This window comes from Pan troglodytes, chromosome 14, assembly GCF_028858775.2.
Source record: "Pan troglodytes isolate AG18354 chromosome 14, NHGRI_mPanTro3-v2.0_pri, whole genome shotgun sequence".
Classification (NCBI taxonomy): domain Eukaryota; kingdom Metazoa; phylum Chordata; class Mammalia; order Primates; family Hominidae; genus Pan; species Pan troglodytes.
Window position 1 is genome coordinate 41,382,989 of NC_072412.2, and position 20,081 is coordinate 41,403,069.

Sequence of the window (20,081 nt, forward strand, 5' to 3'; positions counted from 1 at the left end):
CCCATCCGTCCCCCTTTCCTCCCACCCTCATGGGAAGAAAAGAGACTGTCCTCTAAAGTTTTTAAGACATCACTCTCAGGGGCTAGCAAATGCCTTTGTTATTGATTTTCTCAGTAATTTCCACTTTTCCTTCTTAGAGTTGGGTGAGTAGATAGCCCCTAAAGTTCTTCCTGTAAGCCAGTGCTGTCCAATTTCAGCTTTTTATTAAGGCTGGAGTAATTCTTTTCCTGCTTCTCTTCTTAATAATTGTGCTAGGGTTCTGTAAATACTGACTAAGGAAAGCTGACTCTAGTGTGTAGAGTTTACGTTTAACATTTTTTATTTCTAAAGTTAAATTTGTCTTTCAAGCTTGAAAGGAGATTCATTCAGATGGATTATTCTTTAAGGTATTATTTCACCTGAAGTCCCTTTTTGTTTGATTCATGAACATGACCATAAATATTTCACAAACTATAATGAACAGAGAGGTGGCATATGAATGCAATTGGGAAATTATGTGATAGTACATTTTTATTCATTTTTGTTTGTTGTTTGTTTGTTTGTAGAGATGAGATCTCACTATGTTGCTCAGGCTGATCTTGAATTCCTGAGCTCAAGCAATCCTCCTGCCCTAGCCTCCCGAAGTGCTGAGATTGCAAGCATGAGCCACCGTGCCTGGCTGATAGTGCATTTTTAGCCAACAAAACGATTATATTCTGAGCTATCATTCTGAGCCAAAATAACCTCACAGTCATTATAAACTCTTCTCTGGACCTCATCCTTTGGGTCATTTCAGCCAAAAACCATGAGAATGTGGCACATATTAGGAAAAGTATTCAAAAAAACAAAGTAGTAATCTATCAATGGTTCAGAACTATAATGTGCCTATGCTTGGAATGCTCAGTATCATTCTGTATCTTACAAAATTAGAATAGCTGAAAAAATGGGGGGCAATTCAGGGGCTATTCTCAGGATAGCACTAGGGATACGGAAGTAAGTAAAACAGGCAAAAATCTGCATTCTCTTGGAGCTTATGTTATAGTGGAATAAGACAATAGGTAAGTAAAATATATAGTATGTCACATAGTGATAAGTGTTTGGGGGAAAAATAAAGCAAGGTAGGGAGTTAGGGAGTTAGAGAGTGCTGGTGGTGACAGTGGCGGTGGCCATTAGGGCTGGTTTACAGTTTTGGATAGGTAGCAGGGGAAACAATACTGGCAAAGTGATACTTGAGCCAAAAACCAAAGGTGAAATGAGAATAAGTCATGTGGGAGTCACCGAGAACAGATTTCCAGGCCTAGGGGTGGGACTGTGCATGTTTGGGAAACAACAGAGAGGCTTGTGTTGCTGAAGTGGGAGGAGTGGGCCAGGGAGAACAGTAGGAGTTCAGATGGATGTTATAAGAGGGGACAGGCAGTATGTTTTAAGGATTTGGGCTCTTCGGCTTGGTGGGAAGCCATTGGAAGGTTTTGATCAGAAGACTGACATTTTTTCTTTTTATGAAAACATCACTTTGAACTACTTTGTTGAACATAAAATGTAGTGGGACAATTAAAATAGTTGAGCAGTGAATGGACTTTCTTGTGATGATGGAATAAAAGTATAAATGCCTCTTATTGAGAAAAATGAAAGGGGTTATGATCTATGTTCAAAATCTTGAAGAGATTTGGTTAGTTTGAATACAGGCTTGATCGACAATACTAGAATTTCTTGAACGACTTTTTTGTTCTTAAAGCCAGAAAGAGACTCCTTTAACATAAATAAAAGTACTGTTTTACAAAGCAGATGATAACTTAGGAACTTGTACTGCCCCATGGTATCTCAGTTGAAAAATGAACTGCTTTAAGTAGAATTTAGAGAAATAATGCCCTAGGGATAGATCCATTGTAGATTAACAAAGTAAGTTATGGCTGTTGGTGGGTACCTCAGTTAACTTTGAAATTAATACGCTATCCTACAGTCTGTTTGTTGGCAGACTCAAATAAAGGATTACATGAGCCACTGGTCTGATTCCGAATACCATTTCTTGTTTTTATCATCTTTGTCATCAAATTGATAGTCTTGTAAGTTCGGAATCTGGGATGCTTTCAATTTGATTTTTTTTCTTTTTTTCTTCTTTTTAGTTCAAAAGAAATAGAAGACTTTCAGTCAACCGAGTCTGTCGGTAGCCAGCAGATGAACCTCAGTATTGGTGATGACAGCACTGGTAGCTGGTCCAATTTAAGTTTTGAAGATGAACACCAAGATGAAAGCAGCAGTTTTCATCATCTAAGTGAAAGGTAACTACACTTTTGCGTATAATTGTGTAGTTTAGGTCCTCAGATCTTAGAAGTGAGCTATAAATTTACATTATTATTTAAAAATTCTAAATTTGAAAATATGCTATTACTTTCAAAATGTATTTTATTATTCACAATGTATTTCTAATTGTTTTTAACACTTATTTAATACAGTAAGTAGCCCAGCTAATTTTATTGGGGTGTGCCAATAGTTGATTTGAAAAATACTGCATACATTTAATTTTATGCCTTTTAAGCTTCTCCCAAACTTTTTATGAACTTCTGAGGAAAATTTTTTTTTTTCACTTTAAAAAGGGTCCTTTTTTTTCTTTAAAGAACAGGAAAAAGGACAGGTATCTGTAAAAGGCATCAAAGTAGCCCTGTACTTTTCCTGACATTAGTTAAAATAGTATCTTTTTGGTGGGGCGAGGGTCCCTGCTTGTCCTGCTGTTAGGAACAAAATGACCTGGAAGACTTATGCTTGAATGATTGAAAATACGTAAGTCAAAGCCATTATAAAAATGTGATTTTGTATAGCACAAGGCACTTACCTCATATATAACTTTTCTTAGTTAACTTTGTTCATAACAGTGGTGTTTGAAATATTTTATTAATTTTGAGACAGTTGTTTCTTATAGTCTTAACCTCTACCTAAAGGCATTTCTGACTAACCTATAAAATTCTATAAACTCTTTATCCACATTAACTGATAACTGGAAATAATAGATACCATTTGTAGCAGAGTCTTGAGGGAGGAAAGGGTTCTTAGCATATTGCTGGTTTCAGGCATGTGTGGAAAGGACCTGTGAACCATCAGTTGAACTTAGCCCCTGGAAATGGCAAACTAGGTGTGGGAGGGAAGGCAACTCTTGGAAAAGGGAATGAGGTAGCATAAGGAAAGGAAATGGCTTTTCACCTGATAGAACACTTCATCTCGGAGAGTTTTGTTTGATGCTTGGATTAACCTGGAAATATTAATATTTTTGTAAAGTATATTTTGTCATAGTTTATTATGGTGCTATATAAACCACCAATATTTCTTAAAATCTAGGTTCAAAAAGACAGTGTTTAAAACTGGTAGAAGCAAGTGGGGGCAATGTCACAAATCATGATTTGGCCCTTTTCTATAACTTTATCTAGAAAAGGATACTAACATTTAGTTTCTTCTCTCATTTTGAGAAACACAGGCTTCTAGGATTTCAGTGGGGTTGACAGTGTTGCCTAGGAAATCCTGGTGTTAAAATGGGAGATTGAGGTGTGGGTAGAGGCTTTAAGCATTAAGAGGACTTGTAGTCAGTTGAACAACTCTGTGCTGAATAGTATCTAATTTGATGAGAAAAAGGAGTCGTCTTACCGGTTTCTGTCCTTGGTTCTGTCCTCCTTAGCATTATTTATTAATGATGTGGAATACTCATTTGTGGATGATTCAACACAGGCTGAAAAAATCTCATTAACAGAACAAAGGTTAAAAAGACCAAATCAGGCTGAGGTTAAAATAATTATGTTTAACATGGATAAATGCATTTAGGCTCAGAAAATTAATGATTAATATTTGAACTTAAGTGGGGAGCAAACCTGGCTTGATGGCATTTTGTCAGAAAAAGACCTGTGTTTCCATTGACCAAAGTTGTAATGTGACTTAATGTAATGCTGCGTGGCATTAAGGTTCTGGCACAGAGAAAAAGCGGGGCTCATCCAGGATTGGTGGTGTGCTCGTTGCATATACAGTGTCCAGGGTCTCACCTCCAGAGATGAAGATTTATGAAGTCAGTGAAGGGTCCTGAGAATCTGCATGCTTCATAAGCATCGCAGATGATTTCAGTGCAGGTGATTCAGAGACCTCACTTGAAAATATATTGATTTACAAGATATGTTGCATCTGTTGATGACAATTGATATCTATACTGTTCTTTTCTGCTACAGAGATCAAGGTAGGAGATAAAGACTTCGGCGATTTGGGCTGGGCGCGGTGATTCACGCCTGTAATCCCAGAACTCTGGGAAGCCAATGGGGGTGGGGGGTGGATCACTTGAGGTCAGGAGTTCAAGACCAGCCTGGGCAACATGGTGAAACCCCGTCTCTACCAAAAATACAAAAATTAGCCAGGCGTGGTGGCAGGCACCTGTAATCCCAGCTACTTGGGAGGCTGAGGCAGGAGAATTGCTTGAACCTGGGAGGCGGAGATTGCAGTGAGCTGAGATTGTGCCACTGTACTCCATCCTGGGCGACAGAGACAGACTCTGTCAAAAAAAAAAAAAAAAAAAAAGACTTTGACAATTTGAAAACACCTTGCCAGTTTCATTATAAGCAGGAAGTTCAGTGGAGGGCAACAACTAAAAAACACACTAATTTCAGATTTTCAAAAGTGTTTAGGAGGATTATATAATTATTTGATCAGAAAAGAACTGGTCTCTGTCTGTGACTGTCTTAAATATTTAGGTAGTTTGTTATTCTCTTAGGAATTATGAATTAGATTAGGTTAAGGGATGGGGCCAGATTTGCAGAATGTTTCAGATAATTTTTGTGAGATGTATCACAATCAAGACCAGTCTTGATATGGCTAAAAGCTGCAATAAAGCATTGCAGTACTGGACCACTGTAGTACTTATACCACTGGTTGGAGTACTCCTGTGCTAGACATAGGAAATATGAAAAGACATAAAAGAAAGTGATGGAAGCAGGGTAGTGTTTCAAGAGTGAAGTAGGAAAACTCTTAAGTGAAGAAATTAAGTTTTTTAAATGTTGGGTTAATACAGGGTGATCATACTTCCCACTTAGGATAGTTTGGCTTATTTCTGCTGTTCTGTTGTAATTATTAACGGTGAGGTCTTTAAAAAAGTGTCCTGGTTAGATGAAAAATGTATACAGTCACCTAGTTAGAAGTGGCATTTTATGAAGAATGACTTCAAATACCCATTTGGAGGCACAAAGAGGGAGGGGTGATAAGGTTAGAGGGAATTTGAATTTTTAGTCTTTACTTCATTTAGCTGTTTTTTTTTAATGTTTATGTAATAGGTAGGTGATGGATTTTATTAAGTGGAAGAATCTGTGTGATGGGTAGAAAAATTTTATATTTTTTGTTATAATCATTCTATTAATAGAAGTAAATAGAGTGTTTGAGATGATTAATTTTCTTTTTCTCCTTTGCTCACAGCTGTCTGTCCATTCTTTATTTGTATATTTTCTTATTTTTAGTTTATCTGACAATGAACTACATGGGTTTTAACAGTTTTATAATAGAGCTATATTTGTTTGAACATACGTTAAAAAGACGCTGCTCAGTTTTAACTTTTACTCTCGAATACATGATGATTTGTGACAGTTTGATCATGTTAGAGTGAATATAACTATGCAAATTATTTGAGATTGCTTGGAAGTTTTTTAGAACTTGAAGTAATCACCTTTTTTTGGTAACCATACCAACATTTACTGATGTATATAAAATGATTTTATGTTTACTTTTTTAGAACCCAAATTTTGGTTTGTATAAATATTACTTTTTATAATTGCCTAGCCTAATATTGGGAAAAAATAGCTGCTTATCACTGCAAACTAATGTGCTTACTAATGTTTAATAATTAGAAATGATTAGAATTTTTAAATTGCATGCTGAGGGTTTTAATCTGAAAATTTGAATTTAATTTTATTTCTGAACATGGTTGCTTTTTTAAAAAATTGCTTTGCTGCAGTTTTAGAAAGTAGTTGCTTTCTTCTTCAGTTGATTAGGTAGTGTAAGACATTATCTGTATGTGGCATTTGTGACTGGCCAACTAGACAAGTGTAATGCTTGATTAAGCCTTGGCTATTCTAGCTGTATTCTGAAGAAAATGTTTGTTATTTGCCATCTACTGAATTATACATAATATATGAAATGAAGATAATTGACATAATAGTATTTTAAAATCTGAGAACATGTTTTGCCCAAATAGTTAGAAAAGGTCTGTTTGGGACTATGTCTTTATAGAGTCTTCCATCCCATCTCCCCCCAACATCCCCTCACCCATACCTGTCACTGTTTTGCACTATCTAAAGACCTGAGAGAATGTTAACCTGTTTTTTTTAACTTTATCCAAATAGAAAGGTATTGGCATTTCACAAATTATAGTTCAAGATTGGTCCTAAGATATTAATTTTCCTGTGAAACTTATTACTTCATGCATTCATTTGCTGTCCTAAAAGTCATTCTGTTAATCTGTAAAATATAAGTTTAGATAATTTTCATGATCTATTGAGAAGAAAGAAAAAACTCCCGAATCTCTGAACTTGTCAGGCACCTTTTAGCATAGGAGTGAGGGTCAATCTCCTCTCTGGATGTTCCCCTTCACTGTGGCAGCTTCAGAACATCTGCAGTTATCAAGGACAGAAGCTGTTCCAAGGAAACAAAGGTCTTTTCTACTATTCATTTTCTAGTTCAGCTCTGTTCTTTTCTTCCTCTGGCAGTAATGGTAACAGCAGTAGCTGGAGCAGTCTTGGTTTAGAAGGAGATTTGTATGAGGACAATTTATCCTTTCCAACATCAGACAGGTTGGTCCAGTCTAGAAACTTAAAAACTGATGAGTCTGTCACCACTAATGCATGATATCATATTCTTCAAAGAATGTGGGTTACAGTGCCAGTATGTATCAACCTGCTTTTCTCCTATATTTTGACATGATTCTGCTTGATGAATTCACATCTAATGAAAAACTTCAACTGTGCTAAGATATGACTGACATCTAATTGCAAAATGTGTCACTGTTATGCATGTGTTGCTCTGCTTGCTATTTTTCGTTCCACCAATTATTTCATTCAAAAGAGCTTGCTTCCTACAGGATTTCTGTTGGGTTTTTTTGTTATGTTTTATTTTTGTATGTGATTTTATTTTATATATAAGAAAAGTATAGGTAAAAAGTGTTTTTACTGTATTAAAAATATATATAAATTGCATCAGCTAAACCATTAACAAATTATTCCTGGCATTTTGTAATATTCAAATGCTACATTAAATTAGTAGACTATTTCAACTTTAAATGATTTTAAATTGAATATTATGAAATTACATGGCACTATATATCATGGTAAGGTAGGATTTCTTGGTTTTGATAACTTTAGGGATCATTTGCAATTCAGATTTTAACATGAAATGATGTGAGAAGCAAAGCTTCCTTTTTTAATTGTCATTTCCCCCCTTTCTAAATGTCATATGTCATATTGTAACATTCATTCATTACCACATTTTTAAGAATTTGTTTTGATACCATTATTAATTAAGTTTTTTTTGTAACTGCTTCTGCTATTTTATTCATAAGTGATGGACCAGATGATAAAGATGAAGAGCATGAGGACGAAGTAGAAGGTAATTTGATTTGTTTTTCAAAGTGTTGGCATGTCTTTTGTATAAGGTTTCCTAGAAGAGTCTTTATGCATTTTCATCAGATAGGCTCTAGGTTATCAGTGTAAAACACTATAAATCAGGGTATTCTTGAACTAATTTTGTTTGTCCACTTTTAGATCCTTTGTTGAGTAGTTTTATTTGATTGCTACACTAATGAAATTGTCATTGGTATAAAGAAATACTGGGCAGGCACGGTGGCTTACGTCTATAATCCCAGCATTTTGGGTGGCTGAGGTGGGTGGATCACATGAGGCCAGGAATTTGAGACCAGCCTGGCCAACATGGTGAAACCCCATCTCTACTGAAAATGCAAAAATTAGCTGGGCGTGGTGGCGGGCACCTGTAATCCCAGCTATTTGAGAGGCTGAGGTGCAGGATTCACTTGAACCTGGGAGGCAGAGGTTGCAGTGAGCCGAGATCATGCCACTGCACTCCAGCCTGGGTAACAGAGCCAGAGACTCTGACTTAAAAAAAAAAAAAAAAAAAAAAGGAATACTTTATGAGAATTATTTGACTATTTGAGAGACATTAATTACAGTCTCTCTACATAATTATTTTCAAAATACAAAAGCTAAAATTCTTACTCATGTTATAAGATAATTTATTATAACTATGGCATATTATTTTCATAATATTTTCCTTCCAAACTGGTAACTTGTAGAGCCAGGGTTTCATGTCAAACTTACGTGAGTCAGTAAGTAATATTTTTACTTACCTTGTTTTCTAAAAGATATTTCTAAATTAATTCTTCTTCCCTCCCCCAGTTCCAGTGCTTCACTCACGCACACACATATTTGAAGAAAATACTCAGATCCTTCCTTAATGAACATAGTTCCAAGTATGTCAATACTAGATATCATTGGCCACAGAGTTTTGGACCATAGTTTGTAATCCTTAATTCATGTTAGAGTATCTGAGTTTATTCATCTGAGTGAATTTAGAAACTTTACTTTGAAGCTGAGTTTTCATTATATTCAGGTGGTTGTTGAATTTTTTTCTGAAAGTCTAATTTTTTTCTTAATTTAGAAAATACCAATAATGTCTTCTATAAAGTGCACTTATAAAAGTATTTGTACTCTTTGAGATATTTGTTTTTGAACTAGTGATGTTTTAAAAATTGCTTCTCTAGAAGCAGGCAAACAGAAAATAGCTAAAAAGAATTTCTCGAAATTTACTTTATGACACCTGAATTTTCAGTTAGTTTAACACCTTGTTTAGGGAAGTCACATCCCAGTTTTTAAGCTGTAATCTTCAGACTTAAGATTATTATTTTTTAGTTTTAATGCCTCTGTAAGTAGACATTCTTTATATAAGGCTTCTAGAAGTCAGTTTTTCTCATCAGATATAAAGTCGAGATGGGGCAATATTTTTAGTGTTATTGATATTTGATATTGATATTCCCCACTGCAATATTTGTTTCATTCTTGTTCACTAAAAAAGTGTTGACTTTGTTTATAAAAGTTATGCCTTTTCTCAAGTAACATCTGTGAACAGTTATTCTAAAGGCTATACATCGTATAAATGCATGTGGTTACGTATTCTCTAATGAACTAGCGATTGTTTAACTAGCTTTACTGAGGAATGATTAAGAAAAAAGAAGATACAAGTTAATGTAAATATGAAATTTGTCTTGAAAAAGATTACTTTTGGCACTAACCAGGCTGTTAAGGATTTCTTTTGTAGTTGGTAGAAATCAGGAGATTAATTAGATGTTGATATGTCATTACTGAGTTTTTGAGATTATAGGTATTTCTCATTATATAGAAAGTTACAGCCAACTTTAAATTTGTTAGAGATTGGTAAATTAGGAGCTAGATTGGTCTGGATTTATAGAAAGATTCAAAATTATGGAAATCCCAAGGCAACAAACTTATTTTTTTTTAAAAATAATTTTGTAGTTGCAGGATGTCAGTCCCTCCCCTTTTCACTAATGGTTAGAGACTTCTTTAAAGAGAGAGCCGTTTGGAGGTTCTTGTAGGCCAGGCAACCAGGAGTCCTGAACTGAGAAAACACCAGCAGTGCAAAGAAGCAGTGGGGTGATTAGCTTCTAGCCCTCTGAACTCCTCAGGATTGCAGAAAGGCCCAGAGACCATGCCTTGTACCATGGTATGCCAAACCTATTTTTGATTGAGAGTGTTGGAGAGAGGGGAGGGAAAAGACAATACATTTATTTTTAGAGAGTAATGTGGACCAAATCTTTTTAATTAAAAATTAGGGACCAACACAACTCCTAAAAATAATTAATAGTGGTCTAGAATGGCCTGCAAGCTGTAGCAGAGAATCAGAGACATCTGTCAACAACCTTCCATTACTGGTACATATTGGCATGATGTCTGCCAGCATGCCCTGGTGCTCACCTCTTGTGGTGTGTGTTAAGGGGTGGAGGGATCCTGGTCTCAGCACTCCTTATTGCTCAGGTATCATTAAGCAGCAGGAATGTTAAACGCATGATATTGGCCCATAAGTCATTATTTCCATCAACAGAGATGGCTCCCTCTTTGTGATGAAAACATAATTATCATAAAAAAAAGAAAATAAATTTGAGATAATCTTGAGACTAGAAGTATACCAGAAAATTCCCTGATCTGGCTTTTGGGTGTAAGTGGTTGCATATGGCATTTCCCCCCACTTTTGTCTGAAGAATGAGAGATTAAGAGCATGGAGCCAGACTGCCTGTGTAAATGTCCTGGCTCAGCCACTTCCCCACTGGAAGACTCTGGGGCTCTCTTTGCCTCAGATCTCTCACCTGTAGAATGGAGACAATAATAGTTTCTGCCTCATAGAGTGGTTGTGAGGATTAAAGGAGTTTGTACATATAAAGAGCTTAGAACAATACTTAGGATGGAATATGTGCTGCACAAATGTTGCTGCTCTTCTTTATTTGAGATTTCTGTTTTTTTGTGGGGTTTTGTTTGTTTTTTGGGACAGAGTCTTGCTCTGTTGCCCAGGCTGGGTGGTGCAATCTCAGATCACTGCAACCCCTGCCTCCTGGGTTCCAGCGATTCTTGTGCCACAGCCTCCTGAGTAGCTGGGACTACAGGCATGTGCCACCACGCCTGGCCGGATTTTGTATTTTTAATAGTGCTGGGGTTTCACCATGTTGGGCAGGCTGGTCTCGAACTCTTGGCCTCAAGCGATCTGCCCACGTCGGCCTCCCAGAGTGCTGGGATTACAGGCCTGAGCCACCATGCCCAGCCTCATTTTTATTTTTATTGTAATGATAGCTTTATAGTTTTATTTTCTCTCTAACCCACTGGTCATAATTTATATCAAATTATGGCATTTATAGAACTTGAATTCAGTATGTTAAAATGGTGTTTTATATTTTTGCAATCAATAAATGATCAAAGTTATTCCTTTGTTTTACATTATTTTGCCCTTTAGAAGTTTTAGTTGAGGTTATGGTGTGGTTAGAAAAAGATGGATATTTTTTTCACCATTCATTAGAATCCTAAGAACCAGAAAATATTTGTATCTACTTGACAACCAGAGTATTGAGAGTTAAATTGATGAGTTTTACTTTATATTGTTTACATTTAAATATTAGGTTTGGGGCAAGATGGAAAGACACTGCTAATTACGAATATTGACATGGAGCCATGCACGGTAGACCCCCAGCTAAGGATTATTCTTCAATGGCTCATTGCCTCTGAGGCTGAAGTTGCAGAACTTTATTTTCATGACTCTGCAAATAAGGAGTTTATGCTAGTAAGTACCTACCTTACAGAGTGTGAGGATACATTTAACAGTATATGATGTTCTTGTCATGTGGTTGGTCTAACAAGATGCCTGGTGATGGTTAAATTCTTAGGCTGTAGTGTCCAACAGTTTGGGTTCAGACATCAGCTCTGCCACTTTCTAGCAGTATAACCAGAGGCAGGTTCACCAGTCTGTCTCATTGCCCCTAACTGCACTATGCAAATGAATATAGAATCTACCTTACAGGGGTTTATGAGGATTAAATATAATGTTAAAAAAAATGCTTGGTCTAATGCCTGGCATAACACTAAGCTCTCAAAGGTAGATGCTATTAATAAGCATTATGTGTGTTCCTATGAAAAAATTGAATTATTCTCTGTATTTAATTGATTCGTAATTGTACCTAATGATTAATATATCTGTTTCTCTGATAATCCAGTTTCATTTGTATGAGCAGCTGTCATAATTAAAAGCCGATAAAAGTTTAAACAAGATGCTTACTATGTGCCAAGTACCTTATTAGTCAAGATTTTCAGTTTACAGTCTTAAGGTTTTTGTTCCATAATTTTCTTTATCAGAACTTTCCTTTTGGAGTGGTAGAAATATTCGAATTGTGGTGTTGGTTGCATTCAACTTGGAGAACATACTAAAAACCATTGACTAGGACACTTTGGGTGAATTGTATGTTATGTGAGTTTTATCTCAATAAAGCTGCTTTTAAAAAGGTTAAGCATATATATGTTACACAAAATTAAAGTAGTTTTTCAGAATTTAACTTACAGATCTTTCAAAACTTAAGAGCTTTTACAGAACTTAGTAGAAAAAGAAATGAACAAAGGCATGTCGTGAGTGGTGACAACAGGATTTATTTAAACCTGTATTTATTTATTTATTTATTTGTTGTTTTGTTGTTGAAACATTAACATTCTTTAACTTAGAAAGCCATGTTTCCATTGAGGCTAGAGTGCGTATTCCAGAAAAATGCCACACTATATGTTGTGGAAGGAAAATCCACATCCTTTTATTGAGTTTGACGTTGTCTTTATTATTTTATGTCCTAATTGAGGGTGTGGCAGTTGTATTTAGTTAGGTGAAGAATTTCCTGTAGAAAGTCAGCCTCTGCATGTCCACGCAGACTATTTGCTTGGTGAGGTTTGTGGAGCTCTGTCTCCAGCGATCCCAAAGTGTCATTCTCTGAAGGAGATGTGTTTATAAAGGGGAAGAAGGGAAAATGTTTAATTTGGGTAAAGGGGTAGCGGTTTAGAGGGGAAGACCTTGTTATAACTAGGAAACGGTATTTAATTGTAAACAGCAGGATTCTTAAGTTTCAGCTAATATTGAAAATAAAAATAAAAGCTTTGTTATAAAATTGTTTTTGGTTAATGTTTGACACATCTTTCTTTCTTAGCTTTCAAAACAATTACAAGAGAAAGGATGGAAAGTGGGAGACCTCCTGCAGGCTGTGCTTCAATACTATGAAGTGATGGAAAAAGCTTCCAGTGAGGAGAGATGCAAGTCGCTGTTTGATTGGCTCTTGGAAAATGCATAGAGCAAACCCCAAACCAGTATATTTTAGTATTTGTTTGGGGAGGGGAACAAGCCAATAAAGATGTTTAGGATAAAATTTGAATAGTGAATATTAACATCGTAAGTCAGTTGGGAGGCAAGTAAATATAGCTTTCTGAGCGCTTTGTGTTATCACTCGGTGTATATAGTTCATACTTTTGTAATCTGTCAAAATACTACCTTCATTTATTCTTCTATACACGTGTGTAGTGTGTTAAGACCCTAAGAACATGTATTTGAAGGAAGGTCTAACCAGGGGGTTTTCAGGGGCATTGTCGGACCACATTCTTTTTGTATCCAAATAGTGCTGCTAGAAACTGCACTGAAGTGGCTGAGGATAGGTTCCAGTGATAGAGTTATAATTTTGCTCCTTTGCAAACAAATGGTATCTAATTAATAACTAGTCTGACATCAGAAAATAAAATTGAGGCTGATTTTTAAAAATTTCTAGTAGATTTTTGGCCTTTCTTTCCTGTTTTTAAAAATCAGTTTCATTTTCATATTTCATAGATCAGCTATTGGTAGCTTTTTGATTTCCCCAAACTATTTAATTTCTTAGCAGAAACATTAGTATTTTAGGTTTCTATAAACACTATAAGTGATAGTTTCCCCCATCCTTTCATTGACATTATTTGCCAATGCTGCCAGTCATTTCTGGCATGAAAGGTGTGTGTGTGTGTGTGTGTGTGTGTGTGTGTGTGTGTGTAAGGGAGTACTTTAACCTTGCCAGTTTGTTCCCTCTTTTATTTTACTGTTTTCTTTTTAGAAACCCACTGTTAAAATTTAAAAAGGTGCTTTAAAATAAAACGCCTTTAAAGATTGTGCAGTAAGAATTTTTATTGACAATTAAAATTTTTTTTGACAATTTTGGGTTCCCAACTTATCTTACAAGTGAAAACTTAAATTGTAAAACATGTTGAAATTTTAAAAATTAATGTTAATATGGAAATGCATTTAGAGAAGCCAGTAGTTTTTATTGTTGGATTTTTGAAACTACCAAGAATATGGTGTTTTTTTTGTTTGTTTGTTTTAGAAAAATTGGGATTTCCCCCCACCCCGCCCCACCCAGATAAACTATATCTACACTGTCTCGTCAAGTTCTCTGACATGATCTTTCTGGGCTCTACATTTCCTACTAGTTTGTGTCCAGAAACTGCAAGTTGACATGAATAGAGGACCAAGGTTGTGTCTTGCTTTTGTCTCTCTCTTCCCTCCCTGCAACTCTCTCTCCCCTCCTCCCACTCTCTTCCCCCTGCCCCTCCTCCCACTGTCTCTCACCTCCCCCACCCCCCACTCTGTCTCATCTCTCGCTGTGTCCTGTGTATGTGTGGGTGTGTGTGTATTTGGGTGTGTAAATGTTGGTTCTTCCACTACTGGATTTTGTAATCTAGGATAAATCACTTTTTTGGGGGACTTTGATTTTGCTCCATTACGTTTTCATTTTTTCTGAGCACTGACTGTTCTGAAAGCTGCACAAAACATAGAAAGAAGACATAGCGCCTGCCAGGGAATAGGAAATGAGGGCACTTACACATTAATGTGAATTAGTAATTGTGGTATAGAAATGTTTTATAGTGAAAGATTCAAATTTGCTTTTCAAGAAAAATGCCAAAAGCTATTTAAATAATTCGAGGTTACATTGTAGGTTTTGATTTTTCTCAATTTAAGATACAGAAATACAGCAAGCCTTAATATAAAGTTTCCTAAAGTTTCTTCAAGTATTTTTTAAGGTGGAGAAATGCAGGAATTGTATAACCAGAATTGTTTCTGCCTTTAGCTTTTCAGAACTTGAGATGTGGCAGCACTGGACTGGGTTTTTTTAAATGTTAGGACTAGGAATGTTTGCTCTTGTTAATTATGAATTAATTGATTATTAAGTTTAGAATGCATTTTTACAAGTATCTAACTATCAAATTGTGTTTAGTAACTTGAGTGTATGCACAAGTTTGATCAACAGCAAAATAGAGTTCTGAATTTCTTTTAAAGTGATGATATATTATTTTGTGAAACTTTGTGTTTGAAAATGTTTATTTCTGTTTATGGTGTAATCATTCTGAGGTGAGGCTTTTCTTATTTCCTTTGCATTTTGCTAGAGCTGTGCTGAGTTCAGCATTTGCTTATTTAACCACTACATAATGACAGACCAGTTATTAGGTATTAGCATGTGTGGTAATAATAATAGTGGAACTTCACACTTACATCAATTCAGTGCAGGGGCATAGAATAAAATATTAAATATTGGCAGATGTGTGAAAAGAAGTGTGAGTTAAAAATATTGAATATTGGCAGGTGTGAAAACAAGTGTCAAAATTCCTCATATAGAGAAAATAATTTTGAGTTTAGAGCATTATCTTTTAATTAAGTGTAGTCTAAACTTTCTGTAAAGGCACTTTGTGGTTTTTCCAAAGATGTTCTAGATCTATTTGGTTGCTCTATAGTCAAACAGCTCTTTTGAAGACAACTGTCTTATTTTATTACAAATTGGCTTGACATATTTATACTGTAACATTGTAATATTGCTGTGCTGTACATTTTGGCCCTTACGAAATATGTCTTTTTCAGAACTGTTAAAGTTTTGATGTACATCGAGCTGAATTCTGTTTTTACCAGTTTCAAAACCTTCAAGTGATATGTGGAAAAAAGTGAATGAGACCTCTGATAGGGGGTTTTCAGAACCTTGTTCACACCGAAATGTGACAGTTCTTTCATGTTTTCCTAAACCAAGTTAAAATTACATGTATATTTTGGTGTTAAGGTTGATTTTTAAGATACTTCTGATTTATACAAAAGGAATGTTTCCTTTATAAATCACAGAAGAAAATGACAATATCTGTTGGATATTTGATATAATTTAATGGTGTTATAAAACCTTTAAGAGGATTCATGGTGAATATATGTGATAACATCTTTATACTTTGAAAAATGTTCCACTTACCCTTCAGATATTTGTTGTAAGTTAATTCAATTCTTAATACTTTAATTTTGCTCCAACAAGGGCTTTATGTTGCTGGTAAGAGAATTTATTTACTAAATGCACTATGTATAAAGTGAAAGATAGTTTACTTATCTGACTTTGATATTAGATGGCTGACATTAGTGCACATAATGCAGAGTTTAACCTTGATTCTTCAACAGAGTCCAGATTTAAATGTCTACTTAATTAGTTAGCTGATATTCTTCCACAATTAATATATTCAATTTCCCATCAGTATATCACTTTAAATTTTATGTTTTTCTAAGGAAACTTTCCACAGAATTTTAAACAACTGATGCATCCATACTCAGGGTGTAGGGAGAATACTTTGCATTTAAAAACCCTGTCCACCTGTCACCAGCACAAGAGAATTAGAGCTTCAGTGAGAATTTAGAAAAATTATACTAAAGTGAGATGCATTTTTTCTCATTTTCAGCAAAACTCCTCTAAGCATTTACTCATTTACTGTATTCCTGCTCTGAAGATGTGGATACAGAATTAGTCACTCTTGTCACTTTATTTATTTATTGTTTTTTTTTTAACCATCTGTGTACATTCCTTTCATAGGGTAGAGTTCTAGTTCTAGAGGTTCTTATTTTGTTTTTGTTGTAATGTTTGAATACTATTTAATATCCGGTTTTAATATTGCTGGATTTGCTACCTTTGGTTACTTGTGCAGTGTTAAAAGTAATCCACTTTCTTGTTTAATATACCAGATACATAGCAAAAGCAGCTTGGAATAATTATAGCTGTTTATTTGGCTGTGCTCAGTTACTATATTAAGATCTTGTACTGTGTAACAGTAACTCTTTTTTGCTTTTCAGTAATTTAATATGTTCACTTAACAAAATACGAACTTTGAGATGCACTAAAATTTTGTTTCAGCAGTGGCTCAAAAAATTTCAGAAATTACTTTTGTAATTATTTGCAATTAATTGTTCTTTTATCTTACAATTGTTTAAGCCTGTGATCTTTCTTCTCCCAGCTAAGAGTTCTTCAATAAATTTAAGAAATACCTGGTCTTGGTTTTCATTCTGTAATATCTCATTAACTGCTCTGTACTGAGTGGGACTGCTATGACAGAAGACCACATAAGAGGACTGAAGTGCTAGATCATGGTTTTGAGAACAAGAGAAGTTAGAAATATTTCCAATTGGACACTAGATTCTACCTACTTATAGATACCCCAAATGCAGACATAGTGACTTAAAAGGCTGGTTGCCCAACCTGTTTTTGCAAAGTAGAATATTATGGTTGCCTTGAATATGAACATGGCTATGAAATTCTTCTGGCCTGGTTTGAACATTCTTTCCATAGTAAGACCATACCTCTGTTAAACCATGTACACAAGATAACTTAAAAGTTGCTGGGTTTTTTTTTTTTTAATTACTAATGGATCTGACTTTGTCTTAAGAATTTTTTTTTCCTTTTAAGTAGACCATTTTTAGAGCACTTTTAGATGCACAGCAAAATTGAGCAGAAAATACAGAGCTCCCGTATACCCTCTTTCCCCAGCCTCCTTCAGTGTCAACACCCCACAACAGAGTGGGACATTTGTTACAATCTGTGGTCCTGCGTTGACACACACACCATTATCATCCAGAATCCATAGTTGACATTAGAGTTCACTCTTGTGCATTTGTAGGTTTGGACAAATGCATAATTATATGTACATAACTGTAATATCATACAAATAGTTTTACTGTGCCCTATCTTAATGTAATTTAAGCCCAGAAATTAGGAAATTGTTTTAAAATTTTTTTCATGTTTTAAAATGCTAGGAAATAATAGCAAACAATGAGAAGGTTTGGTTGTAAGTGCACCCCAGTTACTAAGCAAACCAAAAGTGCTGAGAAGAAGTAAGCAAGATTCCATAGATTATAATGCCAAAAAGGAAGTATGGCTCAAAAAGAATGGGAAATGTGGCAAAGGACATTTGACAGTTTTACACAGAGGGATCATATGTGATTTGTATCTTAGCTAGGACAGAGAGGAAGGTGAGGGACAGGGCTTGAATTACCTCAGATTTTTTAAAGTGTGAGATGGAGAGGTCATTTATCTAAGGATGAATGTACTGTTGTTCCTATAATACAAAGAGTAAAAATCAGTGTTTTTGCGTCATTGAGTTTACAGCAAGAACAATAAAGAGTATATTTTGCACTTTTTTCTCTATCCTTTGTAATTTTATAGTCACCTCTCATTTTAACTTTTGGTCAAGGAGGGTAATACTTTAGACTGGAGAGAGTGAAAAACAGTTTCAAGAGGGGGTTGAAGCCCCAATTTTGACTTTAACTCATCCCTCTGCACCCCTACCCCCTTTTAAACAGACACCTAAATGAATTTGTTAAAGCACGGGATTAAAACCAGACTTCTGTGTACTGAATTCTGCCCGTCTGTATGTTTTGGTCTGGTGTAGAATCTTTTAAAAATAGTTACCAAACTTAAAAATAAAGATTTCACATTTAAATAAGTTTTGTATTTTCATCTTCTTGAAACAATTGAAAGCTCTGAAGCAGTGACTGGGCTCTTATATGGCAACAATTTAGCAGGAGCTGAATAGTGATTGCCCCTTTAATCCCAGAGTAAGTTCTCTTTTTGCCTCTGGCATGACTTACTCCAATTCCCTCATTTCTGTTGCCTGCTGGGGCCTTGTAGACAGTTGAGATGCACCCACTGACTTAAAGCAGATAAGATAATGTGCTTAGAAAATCTGAACAACATTCTAGTGACTCTTTCATTCTCCAGGGTTGCTCAAAGAGGGGAGGAACATTCTAGAAATTATAAACTTGCTGAGTTTATTGCTCCTGAGTAGAAAACAAATAGTAATTGTTAAAAGCATAGTTTTATTTTTTTTTAAGTATGTGGAGAAGGGAGAGCCAGCATAGGTTTACCAAGAGCAGAGTCTATCAGATTTACACTTTATTTTCAGTAGGGTTATTTTGACATATTAGAGGATGAGAGATACAGTATCTAGATTTTATTGAGGCATTTTTATATGGAGAGAAGGAATGAATAACTGTGGCTTCCTAACGTTTTGAGAAATGTGTTCCCAAAGGCTTGTGGTTAATAGATCATTGTCTACCTGGAGGTCAGTGCTATGTGTCTATATTAGTTCTTGCCTTGCTATAAATACCTGAGACTGAGTATAAGAAAAGAAGTTTAATTGGCTCACAGTTCTGCAGGCTCTGCAGAAGCATGGTAGCATCTGCTTCTGGGGAGGCCTCAGGAAGCTTCCAGTCATGGTAGAAGGCAAAGGGGGAGCAGGCACATCACATGGTGGGAGCAGGAGCAAGAGAGAAGGATGGGGGAGGTGCTACACACTTTTAAATGATCAGATCTTGTGAGAACTCACTATTGTGAGGACAATACCAAGAGGATGATACTAAACCATTCATGAGAAACTGTCCCTATGATCCAATCAACTCCTACCAGGCCCTACCTTCAACACTGAGGATTACAATTCAACATGAGATCTGGGTGAGGACACATCCTGATCATATCAGTGTCATAGGCCATTTCATGTATGGCCTTTTTATCCAGCCGTGGAGTGAAGATTTTGTTGGAGTAAGCTCCTCAAGGATGTCAAAAAGCATTAGAGTTATTACATAGTAACTATACTGAGGGATAATATTCAAACAGTTGAAATGAACTGGGAGAGCGGATAAGAGACTTTTGAGTCTATTTCTTCCCTTTGTCCTTTGACCAGCCACAGATTTGACATTCTCCTCCAAAGGTGGGGAGGTTCTGTGTTTACATACTGCCATTTTATAACTAGGACTTGAATATTTTCCTTCAAATACTATATTTTTATGGCTTTCTTGATATAAACTTAGTTATTTCCCTGTTACTTAGTAAATTATATGAACCCGGGACTTCTAAATATATGGGAACTGATGCTAAGGAATCCTATAAGAGCTTAAAATGCTGTGGACTTTTGAGGAGTCACAAGGCTATCAGAAAAAAAAAAGGCCACCAGAACCACTAATAATCTACAATTAACCTCTTAACCTCTTTTCTGTTTATAACGGGATGTGGGTGGCTGTGGCAGGTGAATGTGGATTCCAGGAGATCGTGATGTTACAATAGCGTTTCCAACCTATAAATCTTTGAGTCAACTTTAGATGGCTTGTGACAAACGCTGGGAGGTTAATTAAGCTGCTTAATCTGAAACCCAGTGGACTTCACTGTCCTTGAACCCTGAGAAGCCATG

At 35.6% G+C, this 20,081-nt stretch overlaps 1 protein-coding gene across 12 annotated transcripts in view; it reads left to right on the forward strand.

The window, feature by feature from the left end:
• AKAP11 (A-kinase anchoring protein 11) overlaps positions 1-16,891 on the forward strand; it is a 51,920-nt gene extending 35,029 nt beyond the window's left edge. For 8 of the 12 annotated variants that reach the window (XM_001151723.8, XM_009440565.5, XM_063792099.1 and 5 more), the window contains 5 exons: positions 2,103-2,258; positions 6,699-6,782; positions 7,547-7,593; positions 11,180-11,340; positions 12,740-16,891. In XM_001151723.8, coding sequence (XP_001151723.5) covers positions 2,103-2,258; positions 6,699-6,782; positions 7,547-7,593; positions 11,180-11,340; positions 12,740-12,880 — 589 coding nt within the window. In that variant the 3' untranslated portion in view covers positions 12,881-16,891. The remainder of the gene's footprint in view (positions 1-2,102; positions 2,259-6,698; positions 6,783-7,546; positions 7,594-11,179; positions 11,341-12,739) is intronic. The other 4 variants (XM_054665226.2, XM_063792094.1, XM_009440566.5 and 1 more) reach the window with 1 other exon arrangement.
• Positions 16,892-20,081: the final 3,190 nt, after the last annotated feature.